The sequence below is a fragment of the Onychostruthus taczanowskii genome, unplaced genomic scaffold, assembly GCF_017590055.1.
Source record: "Onychostruthus taczanowskii isolate IOZ18803 unplaced genomic scaffold, ASM1759005v1 scaffold33, whole genome shotgun sequence".
NCBI lineage: Eukaryota > Metazoa > Chordata > Aves > Passeriformes > Passeridae > Onychostruthus > Onychostruthus taczanowskii.
Genome location: NW_024500683.1, coordinates 8,370,129 through 8,387,752, shown reverse-complemented (window position 1 = coordinate 8,387,752; position 17,624 = coordinate 8,370,129). Strand labels below are relative to the sequence as shown.

The 17,624-nt window shown below is 39.2% G+C and overlaps 1 protein-coding gene across 1 annotated transcript in view; it reads left to right on the top strand.

Moving 5' to 3' along the window:
- LRRC1 (leucine rich repeat containing 1) overlaps positions 1 to 16,664 on the top strand; it is a 69,671-nt gene extending 53,007 nt beyond the window's left edge. Inside the window, exons 9-14 of the mRNA XM_041410662.1 lie at positions 1,374 to 1,492; positions 2,451 to 2,534; positions 10,739 to 10,854; positions 11,809 to 11,981; positions 13,492 to 13,628; positions 15,442 to 16,664. Coding sequence (XP_041266596.1) covers positions 1,374 to 1,492; positions 2,451 to 2,534; positions 10,739 to 10,854; positions 11,809 to 11,981; positions 13,492 to 13,628; positions 15,442 to 15,600 — 788 coding nt within the window. The 3' untranslated portion in view covers positions 15,601 to 16,664. The remainder of the gene's footprint in view (positions 1 to 1,373; positions 1,493 to 2,450; positions 2,535 to 10,738; positions 10,855 to 11,808; positions 11,982 to 13,491; positions 13,629 to 15,441) is intronic.
- Positions 16,665 to 17,624: the final 960 nt, after the last annotated feature.

Below are 17,624 nucleotides of genomic sequence, written 5' to 3'. Positions count from 1 at the left end.
GATCTGCTCCTCAGTTCCAGATGGGATCACCCATGCTGTAGTTTGCAGCCGTTGCTGCCTCACCTGCCCCTGCAGAGGAGAGTTTGGCTCTGTCATGTCCATAACTGCCCTGCCAGTGGTTCTGGGCAGCTCCCAGATGCCTCCTTGGATGTTTCTTGGTGGGAGTCAACAAAGCCAGCTCCTTCAGCCTCAGCTCACGTGTGCTCTGGCTATCCTGATAGCTTCCTACTATCAGGACCTCCATCGCTTGAACAGGGGAGTTGAGGAGTCTTCCAGACAGGACATCACAAGAAACTGAGACTGATTGTACAGGTGTGGTTTACTAATTTCAGGTTGATAGGATATAGCAACTTCCATTGATCTGTTGGCTATAACTCTAATGTAGTCTAGTTGGTGTTTGTTTCTGACGAGAGCTCACTGCTGTTTAGTATTCAGCCTGGTGCTCACCATAGTTTCCATGTCCTTTCCAGCAGGGCTCTTGTATAGCTTTTACATTTCACTTCCCAGCCTGTGCTGGTGCACAGGTTTTTTCTGTCTGTGTGCAGAGCTCTGCCCTTCTCTGTGCTAAACCTCAGGTTTCTGTTTAGGTTGCTATCTTTCTGTGTGTCAGACATCTCTTCATGATTTAGCATCATCAGTGAATTTGATACTCTGGACTATTACAGCTGTTTTAGACCACACAGGGATGGCAGTGAGGTATCAGCACCTAGTGTTGTCTCCTGAATTTTCTATTATGGGCTCTGGTGGAGTCAATATTTGCACCGACCATTCTGATGCAAAGGAGGAGAACAAATTGAGTTTTCTGCCCTGAAACAGTATTTTGTTCTTCATGAGAAAATCACCTTCAGAGAAGTTGGGTTTCTCATCTAAAGAATAAACTTGGGTTTCCTGTCCGACTAATTAGGTTCTGTGTGAGGACAAAAAGACCTTGATCCTGTTTGGGTTTGGGCTGTCACTTCAGTGCAAGATGGTCTCACTGTGGCTGATTAGGTGCAGGTGATCTTCTGAACATTCCTTTCTTAATAAACATTGTATAATTGAGGACAAACAGATAATTTTCATTTGTTTATAGGCTTTTGGGCAGACACATCCTTGATATTTACATGGGATATCATTCAGATTGTAACTTCATTACAATTTATTATACTTAAATGTTGGCCATGAATATTTATATTGAGTATGAATTCAGTGATATTAAAACTTGCAGAAATAGTGCAAGCACTAAGTGAAGCAGTGCTTGGGTTCTTTAATTTTACCTAAAAAAATTTCATTGTTTTAGAAGATTTCTGGAAGTTTTGCAGCAGTAAAAATTTATGTAATTAAAGGTATTGGAAGATACTAGACTAAAAATCCATGTTGTTGTTTCTGTCCAGGAAAATTGCGGAGGCTGTCCATCTTGAAGGTTGATCAGAACAAGCTGATCCAACTAACTGATTCCATTGGAGACTGTGAAAGCCTTACTGAACTAGTTCTCACAGAAAACCAACTGCAGGTATGCATGGTCATGACTGCTCAAATGGCAGGTGGTAATAAGAGCTGCTGTTAAGTGCTGAATCACTTAGCTCATTAGGTTACTCACCCTTGCTACTGCTAAGCAGTGCATTTTCTTTAAATGCATTTTATTTCTTACCTGTTAAATAAATGTGGAGATCATGTTGTGTGTAGTAACAATCCACCCTTCAAATGCTCAAGCAATTATACACTCTTGAGTCTCTCATGACCAGTGAGCATGTGGAGTGCAGGTATCGCTTACTTAGTTGTGTTTTTGGTATTGCATTATTGCCGGTTTTTGCTGTGTGTTATGTAGATCAGTCTTGCTGGAAATAGAAGCCTTGAGCATGGCAGAACTTGTACTGCTCCTTGCTCTGCTGATCTGCTCTAGACAGGTGTTAAATATGATATGTGGGCAATTAAAATAAAATCTCAGAATTCCTTCTGTTAGGTGTTTTCTTCCATTATTTTGAAACTTCATGTGACACTGACACTTGGATAGTAGCTGTCTTTAAATAAACTAGGTTTGAGCATTTAAGCTCAGTTGGTACTTCATTGAGTTAGAAGCTTAAGACTGTTGAGAAGATGCCTCTCCAACAGTCAATTCATAGCACCTGAGTTAGGAGATAGCTAACTGAGAAGCAAATTTGAGAGTGTCAAGTTAGATAATACATCCTACTGTACATGCATTCTGTACACAGCTGTTGTGTGTCTATTATTGTAGTGCAGAGATAATTAATGAGTGAATTTGTGTTAGAAACTGACATTCCTAGACACTTGTTCTGCAATATAAACCTTTGGATCTTCTTTGGAAAGTCTGGCAGTAATGAGGATTAACTACACTTCAATTTTGAAAGTGGATCAGACTGTCAATTAATTTTAAAAGTGAGTTAAGTGGTTTTTCCTGACTCTGTTTATTTATTAATTGTTTGTATATTATTTTGGGTTTTTTGGCACAGTCATTGCCGAAGAGCATTGGAAAACTAAAGAAGCTGAACAATTTGAATGCTGATAGAAACAAATTAACATCTTTGCCCAAAGAGGTAAGTTTTGTGCAGATGACATTGTAGAAACAGAAAACTCTTGATTTCAAATGCCTATGAGAAGTAGCAGGCAACTTTGGTCCAGTGGGTATTCTTTCCAAACTGATCACAACCAGAAACTTGTTCACTAGATCTGAACTGTAGTGATTTGTTGGCTTGGAAGTGCAAAATGGCTTTGCAGTTGAACAGAAAGGCTTGGATCTGATTGGCTTGTAACTAACTTGAGTCTAAGTAGCTTTTAACTGGTAATTCCCCGTATGGATGTCAGGTCCTGCACTATTTGAAGACTTGGAGTTCTGGTAGGGTGAATGCAACACCAATGTCTCTTCTGCGTGTAGTATGAAACTACTGCCACACTCTTCCTCACCTCACTCCTGTGACCAATATCAAAGGGGAGGTTTCATACTCTGAAAGGTGGCTCAGTGACTGTCTTGATAGTGTTTTCAGTGTTGGAGATCTCTGGACTACTTTTGCCCTTAAATATAAGGACCTAATGTGACCAAGATACCTCAAATTTTACAGCTATAAGCACTAGGACTTCTTGTCTGTTGTAACAGTATGTGGAATGAAATGAGGCTAGAGTTTGTTGTGAAACAAAATATAATGAAGGCTTTACAAGTTTAGTTCAGCAGTAAATTGTGGAAAGAAGTTGGAAAGCAGCATCCTGTGATTGGAGCATGGAGCTGTGAGTTGGTTCTGTTTGTACTACTTTTTTTCTGTAATTTTTGTCCAAGTAATTCTCCGTTTTAGTTTTCCTATCTAACATGTGGCTCTGAGCTTTTGTTCTCCACTTTCAGTCAGTTAAGGAGCAGGAGGGTTATGTACTCAGGTGACAGCCAGTGGATGGAAATTGAGAGGAGTATCAGCTCTGGCTCACTTCCTTATGGAGCTTGGACAGCTTAGGAAGGAGGTGTGAGAAGGAAGTGAGGTGGCAAAGAGATGGGGGAGAGCTGATTGTCTGAAGAAGGATCAAGCAGGGGCAAAGGATGCTGCTGTGGCACTGGCAGCAGCAATTCCAGTGTCCTGGGTCTGAGCTGCAACAGACCAGTCACCTAATTGAAGGAAGGTGAGGGGTGACATGTGAGGACTGCAGCTTTTCTAGCAAAACAGTGTCTTCCCTGTTGTGGTGCTTCTGGTTCTGAACAAAGACTTGTGACAGGGCTTACCCGGACAGGTTGCATGATGGCTAGCAAGAGACAAGACCCTGAGAGGACTTATTGGGTTGGTATGTGCTAGCAGTTTTCATCATAAGATATGCTGAGCTGGAAGGAGCCCATCAGGAGTCCACCTTCTGGCCCTGCACAGGACACCCCAAGAGTCACCCCATGTTCCTGAGAGCATTGTCCAAACACTTCCTGAGCTCTGTCAGGCTGGTGCTGTGACCACTGCCCTGGGGAGCTGTTCCAGTTCCTGAGAACCCTGGGTGAAGAACCTTTCTGTAATATCCAGCCTACACCTCCCTTGGCACAACTTCAGGCCAGTCCCTCAGGTCCTGCCACTGATCAACAGAGAATCAGGGAGAAGAGATCAGGGTCTGCCCCTCCTCTTCCTCCATGAGGAAGCTGTAACTGCAGCGAGCTCTCCCCTCAGTCCTCTCCTGGCTGAGCAGACCGAGTGACCTCAGCTGCTCCTCATACAGCTTCCCCTCAAGGCCCTTCACCACCTTTGTTGCCCTCTTTTGGATGCTCTCTAATAGCTTAATATCTTTCTGATCTTGTGTTCATTCAGCAGAAGACTTTCTTTGCTAAAATACCTGTACTTGAGGCATGTGCAATTTTATGTCCACTCCACCTTTGAGCAGAACTGTTTTGAGTTTTGCATGGAAAGTTTTACTGGTACAGTTTATTTCCAGATAGACCATTAATAGCTTGTGTAGTGTGTAAGCACTTTTCTCACTTAATGGAATATATGGTATTGGATGTGGTGCATAAGGGCAATCAGTGTGCTTGGAAGAAGCAGGGACAGGAGCAGGCAAGAGGAGAAGGCTCAGCTGCAGAGGCAGGTAAAGCAGGGTGAATATGGAGTGTGTTTGTTTGGAGGTGTAGGGGGGTCAGGAGCTCAGTGCAGAGCAATAGAGGCAATAAAACTGTGCAAGATACTGAAGGCTTGCAACCAGCAACATTTTTCAGAGGTGGAATGTGTTGCTCAGTTGGTGAAGGAGTTGGGGGATATCCAAGGGTGAAGTGAGGAATGAGAATGTGTCTAGAGAACATCAGTGCACATGAGAGAGGAAGGGGGACATCTGCACAAAAGTGGAATGAAGACAGGCATGAGCCTGTGTTTGGAGAAGGCGAATAATGAGAAAATGGAAGGTGGTGTCTGGAATCAGGTGAGCTTTGGGGTGTTGTGGAAGTCCAGGAAATAAAAATGGGAGAGGGTGGTTCCCAAGGGAACTTGTCAGGGAAACAGAGGAAGCAGAGCTCTTTGGCTCCCTATCAACAATTTTGAAATAGAATTTTTATATTTCCTTTAAAGGTGTCCACAAAAATGTGTCTGTCTCATTAGAACAAATGCCTCGAAATTACATGTAAAGTAAGATTTTATGCTTTGCTCCATCAATATTTAATTTTTTATTATTTAATTTTAAAGGAAGTCAGCCCTTCTCTAACTACGGGGTTATCTCACTCTTGATCAGTGCATTTGAATTCCAAGCTGATAGTGTTACAAATAGAAAGCATAAAAAACTGAAGCACAAGCTTCTGACAGAAGTAATTTTAAACACCCCTGCCTCCTCTGTGTTGTTTCCTGAGACGGTAGGTCTAGACCTCTGCACATCAAAATTAGTACTTGTATTGTGCAAAATTAGTACTTGTGAGTACCAACTCACAGAAGCAGAGTTGGATGCAGAAGTAGAGTATACACTGCAGATATTTTTCCTCAGTATCTTTTCCTTTATATGTTTTTCTTACCTCTTCCATTCTTTCTCTGCCTTACCGAGTGCTAGAGCAGCTGTGCATATGTGGTCTTCATACTGATAAAAAATGGGTGTGAGACAGGATGTTACTGGTTTCTGTTGGAGAGGGATAGAGACACAGTCTTGTAATGTGTGTAGGAAAAAGTAGAATTCAGCTGGAGAGAAGAGTGCATGTACCTGTACACTTGTATCTGTTTGGTGTTGCCAGAATTATTCCTGTGGCAAAGACTACTTTTATAGGTAGGATGGTGAAAATTATGTGCCTCTGAGTTTTAGTTTTTCTGTGGGGTATGTATTTTTTGGGGAAGGGGTAGAAGGATGTTGATTTGGTTTTGTTTTGTTAACAGTTTAAGAGAATTGGATTTTGAGTCAGTGTGTTAAACCATTACATTGCAAGATGGCTTCAAGGCACACTTGTAAGACCATTCTTTATCTTTTGGTGTAAAATGTCTTGTGATTATTGAGGAGTTTGTATGCAAATGCACCTTCAAAATTTCCTGGTTCAAAGGTTCTTATGTATTGTGTGGTGATAAAGGTAAAACCTGGAAGAACTGAATGTATGACCAAGGCTTGAGTCACTGACAGATTTCATCTACAGCATCTCGTTTTGCAGCTTAGTGCCTCTCTGACTTAAGTGGTAAAACAGACTTCAGCAAGAACTGAGAATGTCTAAACCTGTTCATAGTTGGAAATGTTTTTCCCCTTAAACTTGAAAGACCTGCCTGGTGACTCTTTGGTAGTGAAATCCCACCCTGGCACAGGAATGCTGATGAAACCTGTGTGTTGATTTTGGCACTTGCATAAATAACCTCCTTGGAATGTTTTCCAGTTTATATGCTTTTGTTAATGAGTCTTTACACCCAGCAGAGATCTGGTAACGTGTCCTTCCTGGCTCTGAGGTATATTGTGAGAATTATTACTCCATTAGGTAAAACTACAGGGTTTTTTTTTGGCAATAACTGTGCTTTTTAATTTTTTTTTTTAAAGGAGTAGGGACCACTCTGTTTTTCCTGATTTTAACTTTTGATGTCCTGTCTCTTTCTTCATTTCTGTAGAAGTATGTGTGTCTCAAGAGGTAAAAAAAAAAAAAAAGGGCACTAAGGAAATGTGCAGGAAAACTTGTCTTGAGTCAGAGGGCTGAGAAGCTGTCTTAGTGAGCTCTTCTCCTATTGTTCACCAGTGGTGCAGGAGGTATTGAAGTGAGTTTGCTGAAGATTTTCGTACCCAATTTAAAGTTAATAATAGCAACAGAATAATAGTTAATAATAATGAAGTAGGCAGTTTTTTCAATCTCTAAGTGTATTCTGTGCTTGCAGTTAAAGAATTAATATACTTTATGTGGAGCTAAGGAAAATTCTGACTTTATTTACTTTGAACCCAAACAAAATTTTGGATATAACACGGTGGAAAAGATTTTGCAACACAAGAGGAGCTGTGTTTAAATTACCACTCTCAGTCTTGTATAAGTCGGTGAGAGTTTCTGGTGCTGACAGCTGTTTTGAGAGTTGAATAAAAGAGATGTGTCACTGGACTTTTAGCTATTCACATGACAACTGAAGACTGATCATTACAGTATTTGTCATAATGTATTTTTTTTGCATTGCTTATAGCTGTGTGAAAGATGCTAACTGGTAAAGGACCGCAGAATTGATTTGTAGCTTTTGAGTAGTAAACAGATCTACTTTAAAGTCATTAGAAACACCAGCAGAGAAGCATTCTGTTAAGACTTCAGTTTGTGGAGGACTGTCTGAGATGGATAGTAGTGGGTGTATGAATGGCAAAAATCAGGAGAGTGAAGTGCTAAATGCTGGTCATGATGAGAACATGGGGGGAGTTTTAGCAACTGAGCTGACTTTCTGTCTATGTTTGTCCAAGCCTTACTGTTTCCCCAGAATGAGAAAGCTGTTAGAAAGATGAGCCTCTGACTGAGATGGAAGAAAGAGCAATAAGATCATCCATTAAAGGGTTTAAAGGGTTGAAGTTTTGTGTGGAATCCAGAGGTCTCCTAGTGACAATCATCCTCTCAATCAAGCCCACCTGAATGCAAATGTGTAGTTTTGTTCCGTCTTCATAGTACCAATGATCTTAAAATTAGCACTTCATAGTAATGACCATTTACTGCCTGACTGACCTGTGGGCTTTGTTTTTGTGGTTTTCCTCTATCTAGGCTCATTGTATTTTGGAGTTGGCGTGATGTGAGAAGTCATAACCCTTAAACTAAAGTTGCTAAAATGAACTAAGTCTCAGGAGTACGACTTAGGCATGCTCAACTCATGTGAGATATTTTCCTGATGTCCTGCTCACTACAGAAGAGTGTGAGGACTTCTTTAAGCCTCCAGTCCTTGGAACAGTTACTCATGTGCCTAGAACTAAGCACATGCTTGTCCCCATTAAGTGAAGTCTGTGCTGGAAATGAAGTGTGTGCTTAACTGGTGAATGGGCTTGTGGCCTCAGCTGTGTCCTTGCTGCAAATGTGGTGGTCTGGCACAGTTTGTTGTGAGCATGAGACCCTTGGAAAGCATGGCTCTTCCTCACTTAGCCACTCTGAGGCAAACCAGCGTGTAGACTTCATGGTGGCCACAACAGTGTTTTCCTTTCCGCATGCCATGTAGTGTGTGCACTTTGCCTCCGTGGTATAGCTTCATGTTTAGGTTTTCAAACATTGCATCTGATGTCTTTCTGTACTGCTGGATGGGTGCCATCTTTGTTCAAAATGACAAAGATTTTAGTTGATCTTTAACTGTCAGCTTGTCTTTCTTTTCTTTGTGGTATCTCACTCAGTGCTGCTCGTTAAATACTGTCTGCATTTTCTAAAAACAGTTTCATTAAAAAAATTCAGTGTCTCTTTTATCTACCCTACTACCCTATTAAAATAAAAGGTCTTCTCTACCTTTGAATGAAACAAAACCTTTGAACAGCAGCCGGTTGACTGATGGAGAACAAAGTTAAATTAACTAAGGTTTAAATTATTTAGGAGTTATAACCCTCTTTGGCAGTAGAAGAATGTATGTTCTGTCTCCATTTGTTGGCATGCTCTTGTCCAGTATGGATAAAGAAAAATAAATTGAACATCTCTTGTATTTTCTTAATTGTTAGCCGCTTGGAAAATTATGGGTCAGGTAAATTGATAACCCTGTAAGTATTCTTCAGTCCGTGGTTCTATTACCTTTCATTAAGCTGCTTTAAATGCATGATGACTCAGGCTGTCCTGATTCCACTGCTGCATTTTTCCATTGTCAAAAGTATAGAAATTTTGGTCTCATCAGGGCTGCATGGCTTTACTTTGTTTGTTTGGCTAACTTATTTGGATCTCCATGCTCCAAGACTGAGTAACACAAACTTCATTCATGAAAAGGGAGCACTTTGTGTACACTGAGGGCATCACTTACCAGCTCATCAACATTCCCTAATTGTATTTCTTGCTTTTCACAGCTCCTCATGTTACCGACACCAATTAGACACTTAATGTGTATATATTTTTTTTAATATCACACTGTGTTCTGTGAACGTGTGAAGGCACATTATATAAGAATTTATACATGCTTTAAAGTGAAGAGCAGAATTCTTGAACCAAGAAATGTTTGCTTACCACTTGAGTGCTGGTTTCTGAGGGCTTTGATTCACAAGCTAAAATGGCTTGCAAGGTTCATGCTTCTGTTGCACACACAGGGCTGGGAAAACTGATAATCTTGTGAAATAGCTGCATGTTAAAAGTGCAGTGATTTAAGGGAAATGTCACAGATTTTGTTTTGTCAAGAACATAGCACTTTCTGCTGTAAATAGCTTGTGAATCAGAAGCCTTGAGCAGCTGATTGCTGTTTTCTTCTATTAAAAAGCATTTATGATACAAAGGAAGGTGAGTGGAATGAAAATGCTCAATTTGTTTTATTTTGTGAGTCACAGTTGCATCCTTTAAAAGTGGCTTTTTCCTTAGTAAATAGTGAACATTAAATCAACGCTGGTTTTTTTAGTTAAAATATTTTGTGCTATTTGTCTATAATCTCAGTCTTGGGTTTGGACTGAATTGTGGGTTTTGCAAAGACACAACTGACAGTTAACAAGAACACAATAATTTCAGCTTAGTTTTGGGGACTTCTGGCCAAAGTATAGTTACATACTGGCTATAGTGTGAGAGGAGAACCTTCTTAGATGTATGTCACTATAGATGTCCTCTAATTTTTGAACTGAGATTTTTCACTGTGTTTAGTTTGGACTCTAACTCTATAATTAGATTCTAAGTCTGCTTAACTTGAAAGCTTCAAATGGCATTGGGATATTTTGCCTCTATTACTTGGAATAAGAAAAGAAAAATCTTTTTCCCCCTTCTTCTGGTGAGGTTTGGAACTAACAAACAACAGTGGTTTTTGAAACTCTGTATGATAAGCAAACAAAGGTAAGTTTCCTTTGTTAATAGGAACAAAGAGTTACTTGAAGCAGCTTTTGAGTTGCTACAACTAATAATCTTCCTGTTTATAGAAGTTCCCTCTGGAACATAAAGTTGTAATGAGTTTTTTGCTTTTCAATGAGATGTGGGGGGTTTGTCTTTCTGAAAGCTGCTACTTTTGGTGCAAGATGTAGATTTTTAAAGTTAAAACTGAAAAATCCCATCTTTGCACCCAAAGAATGCAAATGCTTATATTTGGATAATTTGATAGAGACAGAGGATATTAGATGAAAATAGATTAAACAAAGCCAGTTCTTGTGGGAATTGTGTTGAAATGAGGTGCTTCTAATGAATTGGGGCATCAAAGATTTTACTCAGTGTTCTGCTTGTAGTGAGCTCTTCATTAATCTTTGTGGACTCAACAAATTTTGGGAGTCGATTGGTATATTTAGCATTTTGCCTTGCTTCAAGGCCCATTGCACTTGCTTGGATATCAAGGGGGAAAGAATGAGGAAAGAATGAATTAATATGTAAAATGTAGAGCTAGAAAATATTAAGTGTAAGGTTTTTTGTGATTGTTGGGCAGAGTAGCTTCTGTGTGGTTACTGGTTTCTTCTGGGTGTGGAAGGCTCTGAAAGGTAGCTAGATTGTGACCTATATGTCAAGTTATCCATTATTTGCTGATACTGATGTTCAAGACAGTGCTCCTACAGACTTGCTTCAGGTCAAACTTCTTGGAAGCTGACACTTGTTTGCAGTCTGTACCTCTGGGGGAAGTGTCTGGCAGGCATTGTAACTTGAATGTGCTGTGACACACTCCGTGACCTGCGCTGCATGCCTTTGTTACACTGTGCTACTGCCACAAAACCATACTTGCTTTTTTTTCCTCCCTCTTTTGAAATGTAGGTTGGGGGCTGCTGCAGTCTTAACGTCTTTTCTGTACGTGACAACAGATTATCTCGAATTCCCTCTGAAATTTCACAGGCCACTGAACTTCATGTCCTGGATGTTGCTGGAAACAGGCAAGAGATTTTTGTATTTTTATGTGCTTTTGCTGTATTTATTTAATTCTTTCTGATAGCAAAAGATACTGTGTCCAAGAAGAGAGTAATAAAAAAGTTATGATATTCATGTTGTGTTACTGTTGAAATTGTCAAAGTAGTCTTCCCCCTGGCCCAAAAGTAGCATAAATTGTGTGTTGTCGTGAGTGTGATTTTTGGATTACTTTGACCCTGAGGAAGAAATTGGATTTTTAAAAAAACCCCTCTGGATTCATATATTTCTGTATTAAAACTGAGAATCTAGAGCTAGAAGCTGGCTAGAGCTTCAGGTGAAGCTACCAAGCTGTAATGTCAAGTGACACCAATATTGAGTGTTGTATCTTCAGCATGCAGTGTGAGTAACAAGGAAGGCCACTTTGACCTTGCAGCTTCTCACAAATCTTAGTGCTTCAAACATCAGCATGCAAAAATGAGTGGATTAAAGCATAAACCAGCAGACTAGTTCAGCTGCTTAGTAGGAAGTTAAATAAAAAAAACAACCCCAAAACAGAAGAAAAGCGAATGGTGTCTCATCTATGCAATGTAATTGTCTCACAGGCCCTTACCTATTTCTGTTCTAGCCACTGTTCACATGTAAAGCTCCTGAGGGGAAGCAGCTGTCTGCCTTCCAGGGCACTTTACTGCAGTAGAGAAAGCTCAGCATAGTTTAACCTGGTTTTCAGCTTCAGAGGATTTTAAAGTTATAATAAAGTTAAGCTACAGGTTTGTTGTGGTTTTTTTTTTTTTTTTTTTTTTAAATTTTTATTTTAAGAATGGAGTAGTTGGAATTGATGACTACTGCAATGCCTTCTATTAGAGGCAATAATTTCAATCCTGTTTGTTCCAACTCAGTGATGTATACTTGTTGACTTCATGACCATCTATTAAGACTCCCAGGGATTGCCCTGACTTTTTTACTTTCCTTTTCTGAACTAGGCTGACGTATCTTCCCATTTCACTGACTACATTAAGGCTGAAGGCTTTGTGGTTGTCTGATAACCAGTCCCAACCTCTGCTGACATTTCAGACTGACACAGACCCTGAAACAGGAGAAAAGATTTTAACATGTGTATTACTTCCTCAAATGCCTTCTGACTCTGGTTGCCAAGGTAAGTGCCTACAGTCAGCTTTTCATTATGTACAGAATTATTACTTCTTTGTTTACCGAGTTGTCCCATAAAGGTTTGTAAAACGTGCATAAGCTCTAGTGAGCAAAGTAGCAAAGTTCTGGTTGAATTTTCAATATTAGACCTTTTTTGTCTGTTATCCTGTTAGTCTTCAGAAGACTTTAAAACTTGGCACTGGATGTTATTGAAAATACAGTGACAGCTACAATAAATAAAATACAGATCTGGAACAGAAAGAATTACTCGTATCCCTATTTTGAGGCTTGCCAGTGGGCCCAGTAGTGTTGTCCATATTTGTGTACATTGATTATACATCTTATATACATCTATATATGGAAAAATGGTGGCTTTCCATCTTCAATCTCTTTACCAGCAAAATAATTGCACTGCAAGTAGTAAACAGTGGACTTTTTACTTTTTAGCAAGCTAATTTTCTTTCAAGCAGAGGTACCGTACAGTAACTTTATTATATTCATTAACAAGTGTAGAATTGCAGTATAAGTTGCTTTTACATTTTGTGATGAAACTTGCCCCTGGGCCAGGTGGAACCATAAACTCTTGTTGGCTGTGTTGCTGCTCCAGTAACTTCTGAATGTTTTTTCCTCAAGCTTTTAGAGCTGTATGTGAATGTTCAAGGAGATTGATCTGAGCTAATATTTAAGTTTCTGCTGTATTGACTGGAGAGTGATTTATCCCATCCAAGAATGGACTTTTAAAAGAAAATCATGTGAATTCTTCTCTACTGAGTACAAAGGGGCCAGAGGAGAAAAATTCAGCTGTGGGTATCTGTATTGTACGTACCCAGGCTTAATTACAGTGTTTCAATCGTATATGGCTGGAGCAAATAGAAACCATTAAAACAGTAGGAGTGTAGAAATGTCTCTGTTTTGAGCTCCTGGATTTTAAGAATAGTTAAGAATTAAAATAATTGTATGAATTAACCCCTTTGGACTTAGAGAGGATTAAGCTAGTTCAAGAAGTGTAACAGGTTTACTTGACTTTCTTGAAAGGCCTTACTACTAGAAATTAGATTTCCTCCTCTCCAGATGAATCTTGTGGCTTCAAGTGTAGAAGGTGTGGAATTTAGATTGCTGGATGTGTTTGTCTAGCGATAGTGAAAGGATGAGGTTAGTAAAAGCAATGATCCTGTGTTGTGGAATGCTACTTAGGGAACTGGCTAATGTCAGCTGGCAGCCATGTTCCACAAGAAAAGCATTTATAGTGGCAAGTATGTTAAATTGTATAACCATAACTCTGAAACAGTCCAAGTACAGAAATACCTAATTTATACAGAAACCATTTAGTGTATGCACTTGATAACAGAAAACTAATGCAAGTTCTGTTTCCTTCCAAAAACAGTAGAAATAGCCACTTGTAAGTATTGGTGAGTGATTGTTCAGATGTTGCAATTATGAACAATAAAGCATGTTGGTGGTGTGACTTCACGTGCATGTTGCTGTGAATCTTGAGGTACATTTTCCTGTTCTAACAGATAACCTACCACGATGTGGTGCATTGGAGAGTTTGGTAAATGAGATGTCAGATGAAACATGGAATGAGAGGGCAGTGAACAGAGTCAGTGCAATTCGCTTCTTAGAAGATGAAAAAGATGAAGAGGAAAATGAAATGGTATGTTTTCCAAGCCTTTGGATACCTCCAGACATTGTGGCATTAATGCAGAAGTCTAAAAAGTCTATGAGCATTCTTGCTGTAAATATTTCAGCTTGGACTGCATGCTTTGTGTGTACATTTGGAGAAGAAACTCTTCATGTTGGCTGCTGAAACTTTTTATGTTGACTTTGTTTTTTCTGCTTTGAATATAACTTTCATATTCTGATGCAGGACAGTCTTCTGTTTTGCTTTGTTTTCCTCTGTCTGCTCAGGATGTTTTGTTTCCAGAAAGAAGATAGGATCTTTCTCTGCATCTGTGAAGCTTTACTGCCTGAAAGTATATAGGGTCTAAGTTAGGATTCCAGCACTCTGGCATGTGTCTCCATTAAGTTTGCTATTGTATGTCTCTCTAATTTCTATTTCCAATCTCTTTTGTGCTCTCTCTCTTTTTTTTTTTTTTTTTTTTTTTTTTAACTCCATCTTTTGCATTGAACCAACCATAGTGTCCATAAACAGCAGGAATGTTGCTCATTAGTTTCCCACTTAAACAAAGGATGTGGGAACATCTGTCACTGTACTTATAAGACCTCTCCATTAAGTTGGGCTCTGCATATCCTGAAGATCAAAACACAACACGATCTGTAGTTTTACTAGCTTTTATTAACAATTAAAACTCCTTGTAAAGATTAACACTGCTTCAGTCATGTTTTCAGAGTGCTCTGATGCTCTAAAACATTGCTGGTGGTCCTCATTAGATCTCAGCTTGAGGTACTTCAGGGCACTGTCTGGATTGTTTTAGTTCAAAAAGCAACTGCAAAACCTCTTACTTTAGTTTGGAAATGAGCAAGTAAGGTAGTTGCTTTCTCCAGAGCAGCAGAAACAAAATGTCTCTTAACAGACGTGGTTCACTGACTGATAGGGAGTTCAGAATGCTGCTGCTGAACAGCCCTGCCAGCCCGAGAATGTCCTGGATAGTGAGGGCTCAGGTGTTGAAGATAAGTGCTTGATTTGTCTGATTTGAGGCAAGGACCTTACTAGAGGAAAAAGTTCATCATCTTACTGAGGAGAAGGAAGGTCACATTTCCAAAGCAGTCTTGACCAAAGCACCCATGTATGGGTCATCAGTTCTGCTGTTCTCTGCACAGTTTACATGCATGCCACTAAAAAGTAATTGCATGTATGCATGTATTATACCTATATTGTATTTGTGGTGTTCTGTTGTCTCCAGCCTGGATGCTAACTGGAGTTTTTGTGAATCTTGTTTTCCTTGTAAAGGTTTCAGCACAATGATATACATTTTTCTGTCTAAGGTGGGAGAGAAATGCTCCCTCTCAAGGTGCTTGTTCTCAATTAACTGGAGAACCAGACTATGTGGTGGGGCTGAAAGGCAAATGGAGCTCCACACAAACACTATTTAAAACTGTAAAGAGATCTTGTGGGATTCTTTCAAAATCAGATGAATGTTTTAAGTGTGATCTTAAATCGCTTGTGTGGCTTTGGGGAGAAAAAATCCCCAAGTATAGTTATGAAAGAATCTTCACTTCATAACTTGTAATTGTACTTCACATGAGTGGCTTTCAGATTAGTAGTCCAAAGGAGGACAAAATTTGCTCTTAGAGACTTCTTAAAACCTCTTTCTCTGTCTTCATAAACAAGTAGCTTTTAAAGTAATGCTCAGCACAGAGCATTGTAGTTTGAAAAGGAAAAGGGGGGAAAAAAGGAAAAAAATTGATACTTACTATTTGGTATGTGAATGCTGAAGCCTTGTCAGTGTATGTTGTTTCTGTAGAGAGACAAAGGCAAAACCACTTATTGCACTGTTTATTTTTAGAGAACACTTCTAAGGCGAGCCACTCCACACCCTGGAGAATTAAAGAACATGAAAAAGACAGTGGAGAATTTATGGAATGATATGAATGCTGCTAAAGGACTGGATTCAAACAAAAACGAGGTCAATAATGCCATTGACAGAGTGACCACTTCTGTGTAGAGTTCCATCTCCAGGTTTTACCTCCTGTGTCTTCCCCTGCTGTTGAAATGTTCCTGTCGTCTCCTGGGACCTCACTGAGCCCCTTTTTGTTTTTAACCAGAACCTGATTCATCGTCTCCATACACACGAAAAGTGCAGCCCGCTGGAAGAAAGTGCCTTATTTCATCCAGGCAGTGAACCAATAATTTCCAAATCAATATTGTAATTTTAATAGTCCTAGGCTTTTTTAAGTTTAATACACTACTGTATGCAGAATACAATATTTTTGTCTTAAACACAGGGGAAATAATGCTTTTTTTTTCCAGAGTGCTGGGATATCTTCTTCCCAGTGGCTGGATGTGCTGGTGAGAAATATAGTTTTGTGGGAAATCGATACACTTTTTTATTTTTTTGGCAGCTCAGATGGTGTAAATTTTAAATTTTTGTATAGGACTTTCATAACAAGATGATGTATTTCATTTTTAAGAGAAAATTTATCTTGAGCGGTACATATTTTAGTATTTGTGGAAGAGAACAAGTTTCATGGACAACTGTATTCATTTGTTTGTACCACCCATTGTGCCTTATTGTGTTTGGTATGTCATATTAGTCTTAAATATAGCAATTCTTGAGGAAAGTGAATAGATTTGGTCTCCAGCTTTAGATATGTTTTTCTTTTTGGACAGTAATTTGTTGGAAATTTTACAGCAGAGAACTTATGTTTATATTATGGGATTTTAGGTTGTGAAGCACAAATGTTAGTTTTGTTGTAAACAGAATTAAGATGAAATGACCAAACTGCTATTGTTTATTACATAATGCACTCACACTTTAACTTAGTTGTAATGAAACACCTTGGTTTGGATGCCTTGTTGCATTGCAGTCACTAGAAATTCATGCTTCCATTGTTTTTTTTTCTAAATGTGCCATCTGTAAAATAACTTGAAAAACAGCACGATAGACTTTCAGAAGCACAGTATGAAATTAGTTTTATGTATTACATAAGAAAGCATGATTCTTTAAAGTGGTTCGGTGGTTTTATAAAAATTTATAAAACCATAATAAAAACATCTTTAAAAGCTTCAGTAGATGTGATGTATCATTAAAACAGCAATTAAAGTATCTCTGCATTAATGCTGTCATTGTTACTGTGTTGCACTTCAGTTGTCCAATGCTTATTTCAAGGTCTTACTAAATCTGTGGGTTCTGATTTGTTTATAGAGGTAAGTATTTGCTGAGTTTAATTCAGTAAATAACAATTTTGCAAAAGCCTGATAAAGACTGTTGTTGATGTCTCTGGGTTCTGTTCATTTCTCTTCTCCAAGATTCCTCATTTAAGCTTCAATACATGGTTTTGCAGGAGGATGCTGGAGGTTTGTAGGTGTTAGGTCAGTTCAGTGGTAGTGCAGTTTTATTGTTCTCAAGGGAGAGTTCTCCTGGCTATTCTTGGTAAGCTGCTGTTAAAATAAAACCAAAAACAAAATCAGGTTTTGGTATGGCTGACTCCAGCCTTGGGTAGAATTTTCTTTTTAAACTACTTACTGGAACTGACACAACAGAAGAAGTTTAAAAATGTAGTAAACCCTGTACCCAAGAAAGCAGCAACAAACCCGTTTGAGATGAAAGGAAGTTCCTAAAAAAGACGGTTCCTAAAAAAGCCAAAGGCAGCAAGACTCTGTGATGCCAGTTGCTCATTTGGAGGCTGTGGCTTGTTTTGTTTTTAGCATCTGCTCCATCAGCAAGATGAATGTGTAAAGCCTGGATTTGGGCCTTGCCTGACCTGCCACCAGATGAAAATAATTAATTGCCCTTGTGCACTTACTGCAGTCAGAACAAGATGTAAATCCTGTTGTAGCTCTGTGATATGTGCAGTGTTGTTTGCTTTTTGTACATTCCAGCAGGCTCATGGAGGCTGCTGCAGCCCATGAACTCACCACAAGGCAAGCACTACTTGCTGCATCCACTTTGGCACAAAGTAGCTGGTCAGCAATCAGTATTTCTTACTTTGGTGATCTTAAATTTTTTTTTTTTTTGGTAATAGTGGA